The sequence below is a fragment of the Schistocerca americana genome, chromosome 3 (genome assembly GCF_021461395.2).
Source record: "Schistocerca americana isolate TAMUIC-IGC-003095 chromosome 3, iqSchAmer2.1, whole genome shotgun sequence".
NCBI classification, from domain to species: Eukaryota; Metazoa; Arthropoda; class Insecta; order Orthoptera; family Acrididae; genus Schistocerca; species Schistocerca americana.
The window spans coordinates 672,346,120-672,368,975 of record NC_060121.1 but is presented as its reverse complement, the minus strand read 5'-3'; the positions used below and the strand labels follow the sequence as shown (position 1 = coordinate 672,368,975).

At 40.9% G+C, this 22,856-nt stretch overlaps 1 protein-coding gene across 1 annotated transcript in view; it reads right to left on the bottom strand.

The window, feature by feature from the left end:
• LOC124606309 (death-associated protein kinase dapk-1-like) overlaps positions 1 to 22,856 on the bottom strand; it is a 305,618-nt gene that overhangs the window by 20,777 nt on the left and 261,985 nt on the right. The window contains exon 22 of the mRNA XM_047138290.1: positions 18,660 to 18,869. Coding sequence (XP_046994246.1) covers positions 18,660 to 18,869 — 210 coding nt within the window. The remainder of the gene's footprint in view (positions 1 to 18,659; positions 18,870 to 22,856) is intronic.

Sequence of the window (22,856 nt, the reverse complement as noted above, 5' to 3'; positions counted from 1 at the left end):
TACATTTAAGCTCCGCATGCCACATTCCAATGTGTGGCCAAGGGTAATTTTTGTACCACTATCACTTCTCCCTCTTTATTGTTCCAGTTGTGAATGGTTTGCAGCAAGAACAGTGATTAGTAGGCCTACATGCAAGCTCAAATATCTTTAATTTAACTTTAATGATTTTTTTCTCGAGGCAGTCATACAAGGAAGCAATATATAGGATAACTCTTCTACAAATTTATGCTCCTGGAACCTTAACAGTAAACCTCATCTTGATGCAAAACTCCTCTCCTTCGGGGTCTGCCACTGGAGTTGACCATGTCTCTCCATGACACTTTCGTGCTTGCTAAATGAACATGAATATGCGCAACTCTTCTTTGGATCTTCTTTATTTCTTCTAACTATCCTATCTGGTGTGGATCCCACACTGACAAGTAATACCATATACACTCGAATAATCAGCACATGTTTTTTCTCAAATTTAAGGACAAAAAACTGGGGTACGTGGATATTTGAAACGAGGTTGGTACTGCTCCACCTCCAACAACAGATCCCATTACACTATTTCATTCTTGTGGCCTCAGTATGTGATGCATCAGTAGCACGTTAGAGGTGAAATATTAACAACATCTTGAAAGTTGTTAATTACGAGAAAAACTGAAAATTATTGAAGAAGCTGAGAGCATTGGAAACCATGCAGCAGGAAGAAATCATGATGCGACTGAGAAGTGTACTCATGACTGGTGAAAAGAAAAACACGGCTTCAAGAAAATAGCAGTAATAGTTGGGCATTTCGCGGCCAAAAAGTGAAGCATCCGCGCCTCGAAAAAAAGCTTTACGATAATGTAGATGAGAAGCGACAAAAGATGCATGGTCATGAGTGAAATGTGCCAATTTAAAGCACTGGCTTTAGCCAATGAACTACGAATTACCAGTTTCAAAGGTAGCTGGGGCTGGCTATCAAGATTTCTCAACCAAAATGGATTAGAATTCCAGAGGAAAACTACCATCACTCAGTGGCTTCCAGGCGATTACGAGGAAAAAACAGTGTATTTTCATCATTACTTGATAAATCTGCAAAGTGAACAGTCCTACATATTATCGCAAATTGGTAACGTGGATCAAACATCAGTCTATTTTGAGATGCTGCGTGACAACACCCTGATCAGGAAAGGAGTATCCAGTATCGTGATACGGACTGGCGGCAATGAGAAGCAAAGGTGTACAGTGATGATGCGTATAACCAGCAATGGACAAAAGCTACCACCTAACGTGATAATTAAAAGGAAAACTTTCCGAAAATATCAGTGAAAGGGATATTAGTGAGAGCAAATCCAAAAGGGTGGTTGGACAATGACCTCATGATTGACTGGGTGACACACATTTGGCAAGATCATCCTGGTGTGTTACTGAATTTATGTAACATGTTGGTCCTGGATAGTTTCTGCAGACATACAACTAAGGAACTGCAAGACAAATTACAAAAAGGGAAAACTGACTTGGTCATTATCCGTAGAGGCCTAGCATCTGTCCTACAACCACTAGATGTGTGTATAAATCCGCCATTCAAAGCTGCACTTACACAGTGATATATGCAATGGAGCACTTACACAGTGATATATGCATTGGATGGCTAATGAAAACCACAAGTTCACACTGAGTGGAGAAATCAAACGGCCAGATTTGTCCTAGAGTGCAGTGAAAAGTGAATGGGACTCCAATGTCATATAACAAATTCACTGGATGGAACAGAGGACAATGTTTGATGGGAAGATGGTTACGACAACAAGTACACTCCTGCTAATGGTGATGATGAAAGTGATGATGAATAGAGAGATTAGAAGGCTTATGTACTGACTAAAATATTTTATTGCATATATTAACATTAAATTCTTAAACATGGTAATTCGCAATTCTTTTTTTTGCTGTTGTAGATAGGCCTAGAGTCCCAGCTGGCAAGGATAATGTTCCCCAGCTGGCCACCCGACTGACAGGCCAGCCAACAGGCCTGCCGGCCGGCCAGCTGCATGCCACTGAATCGATTGCATTTTAATGATTTATCAACCTGTACAACAGCATGTGAAGATTGTGACATGTTTCTTCAAACCAATTGATATTATATGTAATTTTGAACACATCATTATGTTAGAATAATTTCTTTTTGTAAATAAAACAAATTAAAGGAAAAACAATTTCCCTCCCTCAAAATTAGGGTGCGCGGATTGTTCGAGAGTGTGGATTATTCGAGTATATATGATATTTAAACTCCTTTGTGAACAGACTTCTCATTCTGAGGGTTCGTCCAATGAATCTGTGTGGCAGCTGCCTTACCTGCAATTAGTCTTTTGTGGTTGTTCCACTTTTAAATCAATATGAACACATATTCCTAGATATTTTATAGACACGACTACTTCCAATAATCATTCTGCAATTGTGTAATTGTACCATAATGGGTTTCTCTGCCTATTTATCCACAATACTGTATATTACATTTATTTATGTTGACAGTAAACTGCCAAACTCTACACCAAGCATGATCCTCAGCAGGTCTTCCTACATTTTGCTACAATTATCAAGCATCTTGGCCTCTCTGTAAACAACAGCACAATCCACAAAGAGCCTCAGTGAACTTTTGATATAAACCACTAGGTCCTATAACACTCTCTTGGTGTATGCCTGATCTTACTTTTCATCTGAAGGTTTCTTTCCTTTGAGAATGACATGCTGTGTTCAATTTGCTTAAGACTGTTCAATTTACAATCAGTCACAAAGCCGGTCTGTTATTTTTAACACTCTTATTTTGTTCATTAGGCAGCAAAGTAGAAATGTATCAGACACATTCTGGAAATTAAGGAAGACAGCATCAATGTGGACATCAGTATCTACTGCTTTCTGGGACCCACGGAAAAAATGGAAATGAGTATATGGCATTGTCGGTTGGGAGGCCCCATTCAGGTAAGTTCGGACGCCAAGTGCAAGTCTTACTTCAGTCAATGCCAGATTGGGTGACTTGCGTGCAAGTGACGAGGACGAAATGATGATGACAGCACAACCCCCAGTCCCCGAGCGGAGAAAATCTCCAACTCGGCTGGGAATGGAACCTGGGCCCACTTGCAGGGGAGGCCAGCACGTTACCACCCAGCTAAGCAGGTGGACACCCATGGACAAAAAGAGTGAGCTAGGTTTCACATGATTGTTATTTTTGAAATCCAGGTTAATTTCTACAAAGCAGATTTTCGGTCTGGAAAAATTCCATAATACATGAACATAAAACACATTTCAAAATTCTACAACAACAGAGCACTGTCAAAGTTTTGTGTCTGTGCTTGATGACACTTCACTCCTCTAGTGACCTACTACGCACTGCTAAAAAAATTAAAAAAAAAAATGCTTTTCTATTCTGTTCAAATGGCTCTGAGCACTATGGGACTCAACTGCTGAGGTCATCAGTCCCCTAGAACTTAGAACTAGTTAAACCTAACTAACCTAAGGACATCACAAACATCCATGCCCGAGGCAGGATTCGAACCTGCGACCGTAGCGGTCTTGCGGTTCCAGACTGCAGCGCCTTTAACCGCACGGACACTTCGGCCGGCTTTTCTATTCTGTGATCACTAATTTTGATATATAGTCATTTTGACATTTGTGATGATCTAAAGGAGGAACCACTATAAAAACTTCTGCAGTAAACCAGTTTCGGAAAAATGGCATTTAGTACTTAAGTCTTTTCTCTGTCATCCTCTGTTTCAATGCCATTATGTCTGGACAAAAGGTTTCAATTCTTTTACTCATTTAATAATAATACCAAAAGTTTTTAGGACTATCTGTCTACATAGGATTATATTTTTGAACCTGCTGAACACTTCACACATGGTCCTCCTTACCCTAAGTTTGGTTTCATTCAGTTTGTTCATGAGGCTTTGGCTACATTTAAATTTACAGTAAAGCTCTCTTTGCTTTTGTAGCAGCTTTCTAACATGATTGTAGAACCACAGTGGGTCTTTCCCATATCTTACAACTTTGCTCAACACGCAATTGTGCAAGGCATATTATACAATACTCTTCAACATTGTCTAACGATGCTCAAGATTTTCCATTCTGGACATGAATTTTTCATGTTGACTACCCAGATAATTTGATTTTTTGTTGTTGCTCTTGCTCACCTGTTGTTCTTGCTCACTAGAAATATCTATCTCCCTTTAGGTTTCTATTTACAGTTGTATTCAGTGATGCTGTAATGGCCTCATCATCACTAATTTCTTGTTCCACATTAACTGAGTTGAAAAGTTTGGGCCTGTTGGTAACCAGCAGATCTAATATGTCACCTTCACAAGTTGGTTTTCTGATTAGCTGCTCAAGGTAATTTTTGGGTAAGTCATTTAGAACAATGTAAAATGATTCCCCATCTCTACTATCAACCTTAATCACTTGAGTCTCTGAAGTTACAGTTGCTGATCTGAAATCTATCACAACTTATAAATTTATAAGGAATAACAAAAAAATGAAGGAAACACAACCATTCACCCACAGCTGGCTGATGTGTGGCACATAGGAATGTGCAACAGGTAACAGTATTTACAGTAGCTTTCAAGCTCTTGCTGTTTCTCACATTCACACACAAACACATAGACATCAAAATGCACATAGCTGTGGCAAGAGTGGAAGTTACCTTGGCTGATGGATGTGGGGTGGGGGTAGGGAAAGATGACTGAGGCAAGGAGAGTGAAATGGGATAGTGTGAGGCAGGTCTTTTGACATGGCTCCACAAAATGAAGAGTGTTCAGAGAGCATAAAAAATATAAGAGGTAGAGAGAGGGAGAGGTGGGAATGGGGAAGGAAGAAAGGAATGAAAGGTGAACATGAAGAAGGAGACAGGAAGGGAAGAAAGAAAGGCAGAGGGGTGGAAAAGGGAGGGGGAGAAGGAGGGATGGAGATAGATGAACCCTTTTTCTGCAGGAAAGATGATAAGTTCTGGACTGATTTTCAGCTTATGGATAGCTGTGTGTTCCACTGACATGTTGCTAGACTAATTGGGGAGAGATTTAGGAAAGGAATGTAAGGCCAGGTTAGCAGAAAGAGAAATTCCTAAAGGGTTACCAAGAGATGACTGGGTGGGAGGGGAGAGGGATCACTACTGGAGGGAGGTTGGAACTATTTTAAACCAGTTTATATGTGGAGGTTTTGGTTGGCTGTTGTCAGGGAGGTATGTGGTGAAATCTTCTCCAAGCTTCCCCTAAAATATTCTGCCACTACTAGTCTTCAGGGCACAGGTATACTAAAGCATCTGTTGGCCATGTTCTATACACCTTTATCTGTACTAATTTCACTAGATAGCATATCTGGCTTCAGCTAACTTTGCTACTATGTGGGCATTTAGATCTGGAACCTTTCCACAAATGTTCCAGCAGTTAACTAATACCATATCAAAGTTTTCTTCCTTCTATCTGCAATGACAAATGCTACTCTCTTTAAATAATGGGGTTAATATTCTTCCCTATCCAAAATCATTGCAAAATCAAATTGCATTTATTGAGGCTGTGGAGGGATTTGTTTATCATAAAGGAACCAACATGTGCATGCTGCACCTACTCTGGTACCCTAGTACCCCTTTCTGCATTTAATACATGCCTAACCCATTAAGGGGGGTGGATCCAACAATCTTCCATCCGACAGCGGAGACTGAGAAATCCACATCCAAGATCATCACAGTATCATCTCTGCCACTGGTTTAAGCCTCCAAATTGGCTTCAAACCAGAGGGCTGCAATCAGTTCTGACAACAATGCTGCAAAACATTAGCTCCACTTCCACTCCATGCATGAGGCTAGCTGTCTTTACCAAAGCAGTCAGCTGCCTGTAAGAAATGATGATGTTCTCTGAATTCAGGCAGGAGGCATTATTTGTGATTCCACGCCAGTCACTAAAATTTTTTCCTTTTGCAGCATAATTTGAATAATTCACCATCACTTCTGGATTTAGTATGTTAAGTATAATCCAAAACAGTTGTTTGTAACTTCACTCATTCCAGAGACTGTTTTAAGTACCTAAATTCTGAATGTATCCTTACCATAAGGTAAACTGGTGCTAAATTTCAGTTGCAGTTATAGGTAATGTTGTCAAAAAAAACTTATTTTAAAGAATAAAAAGGACTTGCGGTGACCAAACAGTGGTGTCTGTTTTAAGATTATTTCTTTTATGTAGCCCTTTCATTCCTACAGATGTGCTCTCTGCATTCTGTGCTGAGAGTGGCTTTGTTGTGGCTGTACTACACACAAAATGCTGAAACCAGTGCTGAGAGATGGCGTTCCAGCTGTTATGAAATACTTACCATCTGATTTTAAGAAAACTATTTGCTGAAAAAATTGACTTTTGCACAACTTACAGTTTGATAACTTCACTCGATTTATGAATTTCTTTTCATTATACATCATAGTTATTGTGCTGCATCAAAAGTAGTAAAACATTGCATGAAATTTTGAAGACTGCAGAGGAAAAAAATGCATTGCATAAAATTTGCATACGGTTGAGTTCAGCTCATACGTTGCAGTACATAAATGTAGGTAAGATATTGAAATTTTATTTAAAATTGAGAGTAGAATGACATCTCATATCATTCTCAAATTATTGGTTTTCATACCCAATGGGCAGTCCCATGCAACTTGCTCATTCCTATTCCTGCACATTGGTAATTATATGGAAGTAATGACGGAGGGAGAGGAATTATGGGCAAAGTTTAAATGGATCGTATATTGTGCTCTGGAGAAGTATGTGTCGAGTAACTACTAGATTAAAGATGGAAAAAAAACCATCTTGGTTTTATAACAAAATCTGGAAGACACTGAGGAAGCAAAGACTGTTGCACTCTTAATTCAAAAGAGAATATGCCAATGACAATAGGCACAAGTTATTAGAGATTTGTGCCTCCATAAAAAGACTGATGCATGAAGCAAACAACAACTATCATTGTCACACCTTAGTAAAAAAAAACTTACCAAAAATGTGAGACAATTCTGGCCCCACATAAATCATTAAAGGGATTGAAGGCTTTTATCCAGTCACTCATTAACCAGTCTGATGTAGCAACAGATTATAGCAAAAAGAAATCTGGAGTTTCAAATTTTGTGTTTAAGAAGTCTTTCACATAGGAGGATGACACAAATGTACTGTCGTCTGACCATCGTGCAGACTCCCATACAGGGGACACAGTAATAGGCATCCCTGGTGCAGAGAAACAACTGAAAGAGTTGAAAGCAAGTTAAGTCACCAGTTCCATATGGAGTTCAGTTTTACAAAGAGAACTCCATGACATTGGCCTTATATTTAGCTTGCATTTATCGAGAAAACTCTTGCTTAGCGCAAAGTCGCAAGTGACTGCAAAAAAGTGCAGGTGACTCATGTATATATGAAGGGTAAATGAACGGACCTGCAGAATTACAGACCAATACCATAACATTGGTTTGCTGCAGAATTCTTGAACATATTCTCAGTTCAAATGCAATAAATTTCCTTGAGACAGAAAAGCTTCTGCCCACAAACCAGCACGGTTTTAGAAAGCATTGCTCTAGCGTTACTCGGCTTGTCCTTTTCTCATGTGATATCCTGTGAACTATGGATGAAGAGCAAGAGGCAGATTTAATATTCCTACATTTCCAAAAAATGTTTTACATGTTGGCCCCCTACAGCATCCTAACGAAGGTACAAGCATACAGACTATATATGCAAGCAGCTCGAAGCTTTCTAAAGTAGAAGTACCCAGTATGTTGTCCTCATCAGCATGTGTTCATCACAGACATGGGTATGCCCCAGGGAAGTGTGGCAGCACCACTATTATTCTCTACAAACATATATGATCTGACAAACAGGGTGAGCAGCAATCTGTGGCTGTTTTCTGATAATGCTTTGGTGTACGAGAAGGTGTCGTTGAGGCCTATAGGATGATACAGGTACTTTGCACAAAATTTCAAGTTGGTGTGATCAATGGTAGCTAGCTCTAAATGTACAAAAATTTAAGTTAATGCAGATGAATAAGGAAAAAATCCCCTAATATTTGAGTACAGCATTAGTAGTGTGTTGCCTGACACACTCAGGTCAATTAATTATGTTAAGAGTAACACTGCAAACCAATATGAAATGGAACTGACATGTAGGGATTGTAGTAAGGAAGGTGAATGGTAAACTTCAGTTTCTTGGAAGGATTTCAGGACAGTGCAAAGGAGTCCACGTACAGAACACTAGTGCAGCCAATTCTTGAGTACTGCTCGAGTGTTTGGACCCCACCAAGTCAGATTAAAGAAAGACATTGGAGCAATTCAGAACCAGGCTGTTAGATTTGTTACTGGTAAGTTCAATCAATGTGCAAGTGTTAAAGAGATGTTTCAGAAGCTTAAATGGGAATTGTTGGTGGGAGGATGATTTTTCGAGGAACACCACTGAGAAAATTCTGAGAACTATCATTTGAAGCTGACTGCAGAACAATTACACTGACACCTAAGTATGCTTCAAGTAAGGACTACAGAGATAATATAAGAGAAATTGGGGCTTGTATGGAGGTTTAGAGAAAGTCATTTTTCCCACACTGTATTTTTGAATGTAACGGGAAAAGAAATGACTTCTTGTGGTACAAGGTATTCTCTGCCGTGCACCATACATTGCTTGTGGAGTATGTATGTAGATGTGGATGCAAATGTAAATGTGGAAGTTAAATCACAAATACTGACAAGATAGCCGAGAAAACTGGTGGAAAAAATATAGCCAACAAACAAACTGATGTGCAGGACTTAAGGACAAAAGTAACTTACATATCATATGTTACTGCTAAGTAACATAGCTCGATGAAACTTGGATCATGCATAGAAAGAACTGCTACTGTATAGTACATAAGATAACTGAAAGAAATATGCAACAAGACAAACAGAAATAATACTTTTATTTGAAGACAATAATTACAGTGAAATCACAGCAAATCATGGTGGTCACCTGCTCTGCAATCTTCTACTATGCTGGCCATGTGATCTATTGAGTTCTTGTGGTAGGACATTCTATTCCCTCACCACAGTGGATGACAACTGCTGGATGGTTATTGGTGCATGTAGACATGCCACAGTTTGTGTCTCCAATGCATACTACACATGCTTAATGGGATTTAAGCCACATTAATGGGCGGGCCTGTCCCTCCACTGAAAATCCTCGCATTCCAAAAGATCCTCCACCTGTGCTGTTACAAACTTAAGTAAGTATACAGGGTGAGTCAGGAGGAAAGGTACATGCTTTGAGGGGTGATATTACTGATGGTCCTGAACAAAAGAATCCAAATGAACATATGCTCTTTTCTTCATCATATCTGACATACAGCTATTTGAAAAATCACGGGCATCAGTCACAAGTTATTCTTCACCAGAACTCTCATGTGACATTATGCTATGTAGTGTTGTCTTAACTGACCAATTCAATGAGAAATTCACTTGCACATGGTAGGGAAATGAGTCCTGCAAGTGTAAAAGTTTTTTACTTCATGTTTCAGTACTACAGAGGTTGCACCATTGTACTACAGTGTTGTTACATGTACAGTCAAAACAGTACAGGTCAGTGTAGTGAAAATGCCACAGGTCTTCACAAACGTGGAGTATGGTGACATGATTTTCATCTACTGGTTTTGCACTGGGAATTGCACAGCTGCTGTCTGTAAATGTGAGCTATGAGTTCCTAATCACAGAATTCCAGATAGCAGCTACTTAGCAGGCATTTTAACAGATTACATGAGTGTAGTACGTATCTAACAGCTCTAGAAGAACTCTGTATAGCTTGGAGATGCATGACCACTGTCTATGGCTGCCAAGGTCAGACTTACTGCCTGGCCTCAACAGCCAGTGACAGAGGTCTATGTATGTTGTCTATTTCAGAAGGAGGCATTCTGGCTGCAAGCTTACGAGTTTAGTAGTTTGTTTGTTGTGCCTGTCTGTGAATCAACATCTCTGCTGTATGGTGAGCAGTAATCTAACCTTTTCACAATATTGATGTACACAAGTGATTCACACAATACATGAGCAGGGTCTGCATCATTATCATCGATGGAATATTCTACATCTGCATATAGGAGATGATGCCATATGAAAGGAATTCTGTCAATGGGCCATTGCCAATGAATGCTGTATTCTACATATTCAGTTCACTGATGAGTCAATGATTAACCACACCAACACAATTCTCACATGTGGGAGATGAAAATCTGCACACTGTTTTGGAAACAAATTTCCAGTGAATATGTGATGTGATGATGATGACTAACTCATCAGTCCAGTTGTCTTACATAACTGTCTTAATGGAGCATGATATCTTGATTTCCTTCAAAATGTGTTAACAGAGTAATTAGAGAGTATTCCTTGGTTGTCGTATGCACTTTCACCACAATGGAGCTACTGGACATTCCATATGGCCAGGGACACAGTACCTCACTGATATGTATCCTGTGCATTGGACTGGTCACTGTGGAGTCATTTTTTGGCCACTGAAGTCACCTAATCTTACTCCATTATATTACTGTTTGTGGGTTTGGCTTAAGAGCAAAGTCTATGAGCACAGTGTGGATACAAAGGAGGAACTTCTCACTTGTATTTTACATGTGTGTGCTCAAGTATAGGACCATACAAATAAGCTCAGATCAGTAACGTAGCAGCAGTCTACAGGAGCTGGGAAATGCACTGCAGTTGACGGTGGACTTTTTGAACATCTTTTGTAAGGATACATTCACAGTTAAACTAAACATTAGATCACAATGTTTCATTTACTATCACCTGCATTTCTCCAATTCCCCACTGTCTTCATCTGTTTCCTGTAAACTGTAAAGAACAGGACATATGTTCACATAAATTTTTTTGTTCCAATCAAAGCACGTACCTTTCCTCCCGACTCACACAGCACAGATGATGATGATAATAATAATAATAATATTGTTATTATTATTATTATTATTATTATTATTATTATTATTATTTGTGTGGTTGAATGATCTGGTACAAACCTTTTCATTGGATGCCAGCCTGGCAAGTAATGTGTCCCTAACTGAGGTGGTAGGGAGCTGGTTGGAGAGTGGTAAGGTGCTAGGTCAGCTAAATTGTATATTTTAAAGGTAGCATACGATCGAAAAGAAGTGAACACTTTGAAATTAGCAAAACACATAACTTAATAGTGGGAGCACTGATGATTAGTAAATAACGCAGTTCAACCCATGGCTTACCACGTCAATAAATACAATTCTTAAAATGCACGGGTGCAAGATGTAACTAACAAAAATCAAAATAATTTAAACTAAGCAGTTGCAGCCAGAATTATTAATTGCCATACATCATTTCTCATTAACAGGCAATTACAGGTCAAGAACTTCAATTGACCAAACAAATAGCAACACTTAGCAACTCAGCTAACAGCTTAAGGCTCAATGCTAAATGACTACCACAGTGAACCCCTTTCTAGTAACTAAATGTGACACACAAATTTCTCTGAGGAACAAGATGCCTCACCCCTAAGGACCAGGTTACAGCAACACTGAACAATCTTAAGTGAACAGAATTTCACCACACAAAATACTTCAATAGCATCTAAGACAGATACAAGATAATAGAATCAATTGCCAATGGCCATGCAAATTAGCTTTATTCTGGATGAAGGTGCTTTAGGGTGCACACAGAATATAGTTAAGAATATGAGATGCCCACAAGTAATTATTTTGATGGACCTTAAGCTTACATCCAAACATGTATCCACAATGGGACAGGCAGGCTATCAGACTTGTAAACACAATGAGCCTTATGGCAGAAAGTGTGATCCAAAAAATAGCTGTATAGCAAACTTCCTAGAGCACACAGGGTGATGCAAATGGCTGAACCATGCTTACACTACAAGGCACCTCTAGACTGTGTTGCTTACATTTACTTAAAAGGGATTTAGGAGTCAGCTGTAGTAAATCATAATCACACCTAATTGTAAATATAAAGGCTGCCTGGCCAGTATCATATAAAACTGAAATACAGAAAGTCAAAGTTAGGCAAAATGGCCTTGCTACAGTGGTAACACACCAGTTCCCATCAGATCACCAAAGTTACGTATTGTCAGGCTTAGTTAGCACTTGGGTGCGTGACCACATGGGTCTGTTGAAAGCTGCTGGCAAGTGGGCTGCACTCAGCCCTTGCCAGGCCAATTGAGGAGCTACTTTATTGAGAAGTAGCAGCTCCCATAGTGAAAACTGACTATGGCTGGGAGAGCAATGCGTATGCCCTTTAATATCAGCAACCAGTTAGCCTATCAGATGAAGAAGATATGGCAGCTGGTCAGTATCGTTCAGCCATCTGAGGCCTGTTTGAATGGAGAAAGTTAAGCAAACACTTAATCTCACAGGGTTACAGGCCAGTGGATAACAGCTGCAGCTGATCAAATACGCAGAAAGAATTAGCTAAGCCAAGCAAACAGAAATAGCAAACAAACAAATTACAGTATAATTATTACATGGCACACTGACCTACACATTATCCAAAAGGGGAAAGGAGGCCTATAGTTTAACGCGGAATATATGATGTTTCTGGCAACTCCCCACATCACTGAGAGGTAAAGGATAGGTTGAAAAGAAAACAAAAAGTCCGTGGTCTGACCAAAATTCAATTCTCCGACCTCTTGGTTTCCTGGTATGCACTTTACCACTAGATCAACTTCGCATATATTTTTTGGCTTCTTTATCTGATCACTTTCATCATTCTTTTATCAACAGTGGTTCTGTGTGGCTGTCACAGGACATCTTTCAACTATGGTCGCAGGTTCGAATCCTGCTTCGGGCAGGAATGTGGGTGATGTCCTTAGGTTAGTTAGGTTTAAGTAGTTCTAAGTTCTAGGGGACTGATGACCTCAAAAGTTAAGTCTCATAGTGCTCAGAACCATTTGAACATCTTTCAAATTCCATTGATGAGAATTTCTCTCAGCTTTTTATTACCAGGCTCGATACGTGTATACATAGTTCCTCTATATGTTTTGGTGAGCGAGTTAATGAGTATCAAAATAAGTGACATAAATGGCCGTATCTTTTGACTGCATTGACTTAGAAGCTTGAATTTTTCACACTGGCAAGGAACTGAAGACCATAGTATGTGACATAAATTTTGACTTAATACTTCAACCCATTCCGGAGAAAAAGGAATCCAAACAGTTACTCAGACACATGGACGGACAGACAGACAGACACACAGATGGGCAACAAAGTGATCCTATATAGGTTCTGTATTTACTAGTTGAGTTATGGAACCCTAAAAATGAAGTTAGGGCTGAATGCACCTCTGAAAAAGACAACCTTGGGAATGGAGTACAGTGTCACAATAAAGCTGACTGGTCAGTGTACCCTGTTCAATGATTTGGAGATCAGTACATCCACACAACATTTTGCCTTCCCACACTATAACAACTGGGTCACTAAAAGATTCATTTTGACAGTCATCCTGGGTGTATTATGTGTTGTAATCTTTCACCATATGAGGACACATCCTCAATCACTACTCAGACTGAAACTGCTCTCATCCGAGAACAGCTTGCAGCCCCACTCCTCATTGGTCCAGTCACTCTGCTCTTGGCACCATTGCAAATGGTGTCATCGATGTATGAGTATCAACAGAACACAACATATTGATAGAAGAGCCATGCCACTGTGGAGTGTGAGATAGCTATCTTGTTAAATGTGGGTAAAATTGTACCAGTAGTTTGATGTGGGTCCCTTGTTGCCTGCCGCACAATGCAGCACTCATCTGCTACTGTAGTTGACCAATGTTGACCACCTCATCCCTTCTTTGGGTAGCAATGCCTGTAGTTTGGAATGCTCTCCACGCACACAAAAAAATGCTGTGAGCAATGTCAAACTGCTGGGCTACTCTTGTCACACTTCATCCTCCTTCCAATTTCCCAATGATTCTACCTAACGTAAAGTCATCCAAATGTTGTCTCTGTACCACGTTGTCATGAAGAACACCACCACAGGGTACCACAACTTCTCGCTGATTGTCACACACAGTCTCTTCCTGTTCGTTGAACTGGGTCATGTTGTGGAGCCAGCCTTATTTGTCACTACAGTAATACTGAACTCATGCAATGTGACATCAAACTTTCTGTGTATGACTGGGACACCACTGGTAATATGCCCTCACACTTTTATTCACTTCCAATGTTATGTTACTTTATCTACCCAGCTTTTAAGTTTTACAGAGCAGTGTAGCTAAACCTAGAGAGTAAGATGTATTCTGTGGAACAGAGATGTCCCAAAGGAATTTTTAAATAAGTTCTGTATTCAACAAATTATGAATCCAATCTAGCATATGCATCTGGTACGTGGAGTAGAGAACAAGGGAGGAGAGTAGCACATAGGCAGAAGAGATAAAGTTTTTAAGAAGTGTCGAAGTCCAAACAAGAGAGCTTAGAATCAGACGTGAGGAAAAAGACTAAGGGACAGCTCAAGCTTCAGACAAGAGAAACTACAAAGAGATAGGCAGGACTGTGATGAAGTCTATAGAGACCAGAGGAGCAAAGCCAGAAGATATACTTAAAGAAGGAGAGGAGTGGTGGAGACACATACAACAATGAAGGTTCTTGATTCACAAACTGACCCAGTAAGGTGGAAATGGCCAATGAAGAAGAGCAAGAAGATTTATGGTACACAGCTGGTTTAGCAGCTTGGCTTCATTCAGAGCTGTTTTCAGGTACTATCAAGTACACATTCAATCACTAAATTAACTAAGTGATGAGGGAGAGAGACAAGACTCTCTGCAGTGTATAAAATAAGTTGCTTCATAGGCAGTAGCAAATACCGAAAATAAAAATAGATGTTCATGGTCATTCAGATGCAGTTGGCATATTGATATATAAAATTATAAACATGGAGAAGAGGGGATCCTACAAAGTCACAAAACTTCCCAAAACTTTTGATGCACACTTCATTTCTTGATTTGGAACAGACCTGTTTTGTGGTAACTGCAGCAAAAGCTGGTAAAAGGATTTCAGGGAGACTTATCAAAATCTGAAGGAAGGAAAATTAGGGTTTAGAGTCCTATTAGCAACAAAACTGGAGAATAGCAATAGCACTGTAAATTTTGGTCTTCATATGAATTATTTTTACCTCTCTATTTATGTATGCAGACTGTATTTGTTGATTTGTTGTTATGGTAATGAAATGCGTTTGACCAAACACACTACAGGCACACTGTTGTACTCAGTATCTAATTCAAAACACTAATTCTAGTAGCAAAATCTGTGAGGAAGGCGATTTTCTGATACCATGGGATATACACTTCAGCCCCCTACCTAATGTTAGGCAGAGCAGTTGTGGCATCACAAAATGTCTGATACACAAATGCATGCTGTACAATATATTTTACAGAGAAAACAATTACTAAGGCCCATTGCGGATACTGTTGCTTGTAAAAATATACACATTAAAAAAAAAAAAAAAAAAAAGAGAGAGAGAAACATGCATCATCACATACAAACAAAAGATTACAATTTCAGGAAATTTATTCAAGAGAAACAGTTTCACAAATTCAGTCATGTCAGTAACTTGTTGGTCCACCTCTGATCCTTATGCAAGGTAGAACTGTTGGATGTCCTCATGTCAAACTTTGCCCAGCTGGTGTGTCAGATCTTCAAAATCCTGAGCTGGTTGGAGGGCCCTGTCCATAATGCGCAGAATGCTCTCGATTGGGGAAAGATCTGGCAACCTTGCTGGGCAAGCTAGGGCTTGGAAAGTATGATGACAAGTAGTAGAAACTATCGCCTTGTGTGGGTGGGCATTACCCTGCTGAATCGTAAGTCCAGTACGGCTTGCCATGGAGGGCAACAAAATGGAATATAAAATATTATTAACATACCACTGTGCTATACAGTTGTGCAGATGACACCACAGGATTCCTGCTAAGAAAAGAAATGGCATCCCAGACCACCACTCCTGGTTGTCAGGCCTTATGGCAGATGACAGTCAGGTTGATATCCCACCACCATCCGAGGCAGGCCTTTGGCCTGGAATCTCATTTACTGAAGCAGAACTATCTTCCGTGATGAGTCCCACTTCGAAATGAGCCCCAATCACTCAGCATAGACGTGCCTTCAAACACCGTGCGCAGTGGTGAGATGCCAACCTGACAGTCACCTGTCATACGGCCATAAAACCAAGAGTGATGGTTTGGGTTGACATTTCTTTTCATAGCAGGGCCTCTTTGGTTGTTATCTGTGCCACACTTACAGCATAGCAGACCGTTGTTAATATTCTTTTACATTTCAGCAAGATAATGCTCATCCACACACAGCAGGAGATTCTATTGCTTGTCTTTGTTCTGGCCAAACTCTACCTTGGCAAGCAAAGTTGCCAGATCTCTCCCCAATTGAGAACTTTTGGAGAATTATGGGCAGGCCCCTCCAACCAACTCAGGGTTCTGGTGATCTTATGCACCAATTGGACAGAATCCCTCAGCAGGACATCCAACATCTCTATTAATAAATGTCAAGCCGAATAATTGCTTGCTTAAGGACCAGAGGTGGACCAACACATTATTGCAAAGCTCTTTCTTTTGAATAAATCATCAGTTTTTTAATGAAATTGTAATCATTTGCTGTTTGTACACATCTCTGGATTTCACTCCCATTTAGATAATTGCTTTGTGATGCATTTTCTTTGTCTTAGACTGTAAAAAGTAGTGCTTCATCTGATTGACGATGTGACCATATTGCTTGTCTGACATTGTCGCACGATATGAGCACTGATATCTCTGGTTGCCATCATTTTTGTTTACTGATTGCTATAGCTTATTTGATGTCACAGACTGCATTATTTGAATATTGATGGCATCAGTGTCTCACCAAGAGCTATATGGCTTGGAAACAGAATTATCTCATCACATTTACCTCATACCTATGATGGCGAATTTCTTTGATTAACCACCACAATGTAACATTAAATACAATAAGGGGTGCTGACATTTCTGACACAGCTTGAAAACATCCTCCATTTCAAGACAGTACCTGAACAAAGAAAAATTTCTGGCTGTTTGTTGAATAAATGAGAGAGACAATATTTCTTGTTTTCCTTGCACTAGAAGTAACGATTCTCAAAAGAGTTACCTTTATAAGGGCTTTTCACAAAGTAAGGTGCAGGACAAGATAATGCTGAACTGAACATTGTCACGAACATGTCAGAGAACTCAAGAGTTTCTAAGTAAATGTTTCTTGAGATGCATGGACTGCAAAAAAGCACAGAAAGAGTGAAAATTTTGGGAAGGCAGATAGCACAACATACTAGTTCATGATATGTAAATAAAATGGATTCTTGAAGAATGTGAGAAAGGTGGTAACTGATCAGCAAGAGTTTTTTCTTCAACATATCAATAAAATATAAAAATTTCAGAACATTACAGTCCATATTATGATACACAAAAAGGGTGTACCTTCACCAAATACATACTATGAGGAACATCAATGAGAATTATAAGAATAATTTCTGCACCTGAAAATCATAAAGCACAGATAATAGCTGAATATTACTGAAATAAGCAAAGTGCTGAGTTCTTATAACATTTAGGTAACTGGCTGAGGATGAAGATGATGCAGAAGAAGAAGAAGAAGAAGAAGAATTTCCTCAGTCCTGTCCTGACTTATCCAGTGAGTTTAATGAGGAATTCAAACTATAATAGACTTTGTCATTTTAACATACATACAACATAGCTGATAGTGGAAAGAATCAAGAAGAGCAGAAAAGTTCTAGAACTAAACACAAATACAAATGTATGTTTCTGGGACAAGTGCAAAAGCAGACCAGAAAAGACAGTTAAATTGGTGGTGTTCCCCAACAATCATTAATGGCCAAGAGTTTACCAAATCCACCATGGATAAAATAAGACAGTACAATGCCTCGAGAAACATTTTTAGCCACTAGTTTTGACTTATATAAGACAAATAATGACACTTGTCACCTACTGATGGGAAAGCAAAAATTGATCTGTTGTTTATTTTTTGATTTATCTGTAAAAGTGCTGTCAGTTTCTAGTGATGTCAGACAAGTGTCTTATGTATGAAAGATCTCTGTCTCAATCATATACTTCTCTCCATTATTCCTTAATCTTAAATCATCAACAATTAAACAGTCCTCGTCCGCACCTTACTGATCTTCCTTTGCATGCTTATCTATTTCCCATTTCTTTATGGCTCTCGTTTCTTTATCTGTACCTCTTTTCATTTATCAGCACATTTTCTCTCTCTTCTATGTACCATCTTGACCAACCTCTTAGCCCTGGTACATGTGTTTCACATCTTCCATTTTACTATATCAAGAACATATCCCTCTTTTGCTTCATTCTATCTCGTCACAGCCTCCATTAAACAGCAAATGCTTCCTCTTTGTTCCCGACCACCACTTTATATGACTACAGCTAAGCTTTTCTTGTGAACACGCACTCAGATACAGAGCCGATTATTTTTATATTTTGTATGAGAAAATGTATCCACAAAGCAGCGAGCACGTAAGTGTCATGAACAGATGACACAAAATCTATACTGAACAAAGTTCATTTCCATTGCTGCCACAGACTTCATGCATGATGGAAATAAAATTTATTAATTTATGGCAGCACAAGAATCAACTTTTGGACTTACATAATGTGTACTTACTTCTGGTTCTCCAAAACCAATAATGTCAAGCAATGATTCACTTCCCCCAGTTCGTGGATTGCGCAATGAAGCACTGAGACCAGATTTCAGTATAGCCTTCATGAGCTGTTCTGGGGCCCAGCAATAGGGGTCACTGGTATGACAACGGAGTTGGGCAGGGCTTAATGCATGCTTCTCCAGTGCCATTCCAGGGCTAACTTCACTCACAACCTAGCACAAAATAATTAATAATATGGCATAATATCATGCAAAGCTCCAGGCACATTTGTTAACACACATATTTTATGCTTACAAAGGTTTGTACTCTAAAATATCTGCAGGAAAATGAGCAAGAATCTTCAACACCAATGAAGTTTTATACTAGCAGACGTGAAAATTGTCAAATGCCTGATAGCTTCATTAAAGCCTTACAGTATGGCAGAAAGGTGCAAGTTTACACCTCTGGTAAAAATTTTATTTGGCACTGTTATTTTACGTCTAGTGGAGAAGGGGTTGCATAGACTTGGCAAACTGCTGTCCAGCTGTTGTGAGCCGATGTAGACTATGCATGTGGAAAAGGAAGGGGTGTAGGAGGAGATGGACAGAGAGGTGGGGAGGAGGAGATGTATGGACAGACAGACAGACAGACAGACAGTGGGAGGATGAGGCAGACAGAGAGATGGGGAAGAAGAGGTGGACAGAGACAGGGATAGGAATAGATGGACACAGAGAGGAAGTAGGAGGAGATGTGTGGAATACGCGTGCTGAACATGCACATGAGTGAAGCAGTGGGTAAAATGCTACAGAGAGAGAGAGAGAGAGAGAGAGAGAGAGAGAGAGAGAGAGAGAGAGAGAGAGAGTGGGGGGGGGGGGGGGGGGGGGGGGGCCACGCGCTCATGTATATGTATATTGGGGATCTCCACCCAAACTACTGGATCGATGTAAACCAGATCTGGCACACAACCAGCAAACTTCACCAGTATCAGCACTGTGGGTTTTATAACCTCCTAGCTCCAATAGTAGGGGAGGTATGGGCAAGAATGTGCTTTTTCAGGCCCTGCCATTTAGGCTGCCCTGCATGACAGGTGTGTTGTGTGGGAATTGTAGTGCCCAGCATTATCAAGCTCCTCTGCAGGGCAACCTACAAGTCATGTGCAAGAAATGGTTTTCCAGCTCCCAGAGTATAAGCTGTACTGCACTACCAAAATGTTGTTTGAGAAGAATTACCCCGGACAGAGAGAGTGTGGAGGAGGAGTTGTATGTCAGGATGGTGTGAAGAAGACATAGAGAATGGGTGGGAGAAATAGACACAGAGAGGGTTGAGGATGGGGTGGACATACGGAAAGACAGGATGGACAGAGAGAGGATGGGCAGAGAGAGGAGTGAAGGAGGTAATGGACAGATATACTGGGGTGGAACAGATGGAGAAGGGATGAGATATATGAAAACAGAGAGTGGGAGAAGGACAGAGAGTGGGAGAAGGAGGTGAACACAAATATGATGGAAGAGGAGTAGATGGGCAAAGAGGGGAGAGAAGAAGAGGTGGGGAGGGAAGAGCACGTGGGCAGAAATGGACAGAGAGAGGGAAAGGAGGAAATGGCCACAGAGAGCGGGAGGATAAGGGAGGTAGAGAGAAAGAAGGAGATGGGCAGAAAGAGGGTGAGGAGACGATGTGCAGACCGGGGGGAGAAGAATTTGGTCAGAGAGAGGGAGAGAGAGGGGGAGGTGGAGATGGACCAAGAGAGGGGGAAGGATGAGTTGTGTGCAATATATCTGTCAAATGCCTACACGAGTGAAGCTGTGGGAAGGGGCTAGTCTATTTATATACAAAGCAACATGTATGTATATATGTATGTTCGTCCGTGACCTTCTCCCAAACCCCTTGAATTTGGCACACAAAGAGCAAACCTTATGAGTATCAGCAGTATGGGTTTTATAGCCTCCCAGCTCCAATTGGAGTGGAGATATGGGCAGAAACCCATTTTTCTGCCCCTGCCATACAGGCTGCCGTACACAACAAGCATGTAGTATGTGAATAATATCAGCATGCCTTCATGAACTCCTTTGCACAGCAGCCTATGTGTCAATGACAATAAAATTTTTTCCAGCCCCTGACATGTAGGCTGACCTTCAAGACAAGTTTATTGTGCTGGGGTAGTATTGGCCTGTGTTATTTTCCTGCTTGGTAGTGCAACCTACACATCAGAAGCTCTGATGTGTAGGTTGCCTTCCATGACAAATGTGTTGTGTGGTAGTAGTATCAGCTTGACGTATCAGCCTCCTTCACAGGGCAGCCTAAGCATCAGGGGTGAGAAACAGTTTTTCAGTCACTGACATGTAGGCTGTCCTGCACAATAGGCATGTTGTCTTGGAGCAGTATCAGCCTGCTTTATCATCAAGCTTCGGATGGTAGCGTGCATGTCAGGGGCAAAAAAGGTTTTCAAACTGATGACACGTAGCTGCCATAGATGACAAGCATTTGTGGTAGTAGTAATGACCTGTTTTATTGACCTGAGCTACAAATGTGGATGGGCATGGCTGCGGAAGGTAGGGATGGATGGAGGAGGAGATGAACTGAGAGGGGGGGGGGGGGGGGCAAGAGAGAGAGGATAGGAGCTGGAGAAGATGGGCATAGGGAGAGGTGGCAGAAGGAGAGGGGACTAGTGGGAAGGATTTGTTGGACAGATAGAGGTGGAAGGATGAGGTGGACAGAGATATGGGGGAGAAAGAGGTGGTCACAAAGAGGAGATATGTGGAATATATATGTCGAGCCACACATGGGCAAAGCTGCACAGAAAATGTTAGTGTATACAGCATACACAAAACAGAATGGTGTAGGGTCATATGTATGTATGTATGCATGCATGCATGCAGGTAACTATGTCCAGGATATCCTCCAAAACATCTAGATTGATTTCACACAAATGTGACACATAAAAAGCAAATTTCATGACTAAACTCCTAAATTTATAAACTCCTAGCTCCACTAGGAGCAGAGATACAGGTAAAATCATGTTTTTTCAGCCCCTGCAAGACGGGTGTGTTGGCCACCCTCAACCGTTTTTGTATAGTAGCCTATATGCCAGGGGAAAAACGAGCTTTTTAATCCCCTGCCCTGTACAGCAGGCCTGTTGTGGGATTAGTACTGGCCTGCTTTATCAAACTGCTTTGCAGGAGCTACATGTGGCAATGGGCATGGCTGGGTGAGGTAAAGATGTATAGAGGAGGAAATAGACAGAGAGCAAGGGCAGGAGTGGATGGATAGAGAAAGACTGGTGAAGAAGAGGATGGAGAGAGAGAGAGGGAAAAAGGAGTGGAGAGACAGAGACGAGGAGTAGTAAATGAGGAGAGAGAGAGAGAGAGAGAGAGAGAGAGAGAGAGGTTGGGGGGGGGGGAGAGGAGGAGATGGACAGAGAGAGGGGGAGGGATAGGAACAGAAGGGGGTAGGAGATGAACATAAAGAGAGAAGGGGCAGAGAAGGAGATGGACAGAGACAGGGTGAAGAGGGGTAGTGGGTATAGAGGGGAGACGAGAAGGTGGAAAGACAAGAGGGAGGAAGAGGAGGTGGACAGATGCAAGGGATAGCTGGCTGGAGAGAGTGGGGAGGGGAGGAGGAGGAGGAGGAGGAGGAGGAGGAGGCATTTGTGCACTGTGTGCGACTTACAGGTATGCTAGCAGACCCTGAGGAAAAGACAGTTAGTTAAATAAGGAACTGGAAGGCAGTAAATAAAATTCACAATGGTTCATTTCAACAAATATTAACACTGTTGAACAATGGGCTTTCACATACTATAAGCTTCTCTGCACCATCTTAGTACTGACTATAGACCAAAATTCACTATTTGAGGTATGTAAGGTAAAGTACAAGTTGTGTCATTCAAAGCAACAGAGAGAGACTGCACTTGAGCTGTGAATCGACTAACCATCAGTCAGTCTCTAAGTTCTGCTCCATTGAAAATATTCTATTAACATAGCAGTGCGGCTTAAAAATTGATGTAATTTAATTATCCAAACCAGACAGGGAGTGAGCAAGTGGACAGACAAGACAGGGGGCGGCGGCGAGCGGACGGGGGCGGGGGGGGGGGGGGGGGCGTGGCGAGCGGACGGGAGGGGCGGGCAGCGGGCAGGGGGGGGGGGGGGGGCGGGCGAACAGACAGGGAGTGGGCATGCGGAGAGTGAGTGGGCAAGTGGATAGGGAGTTGGTGGAGTTTTAAGAGT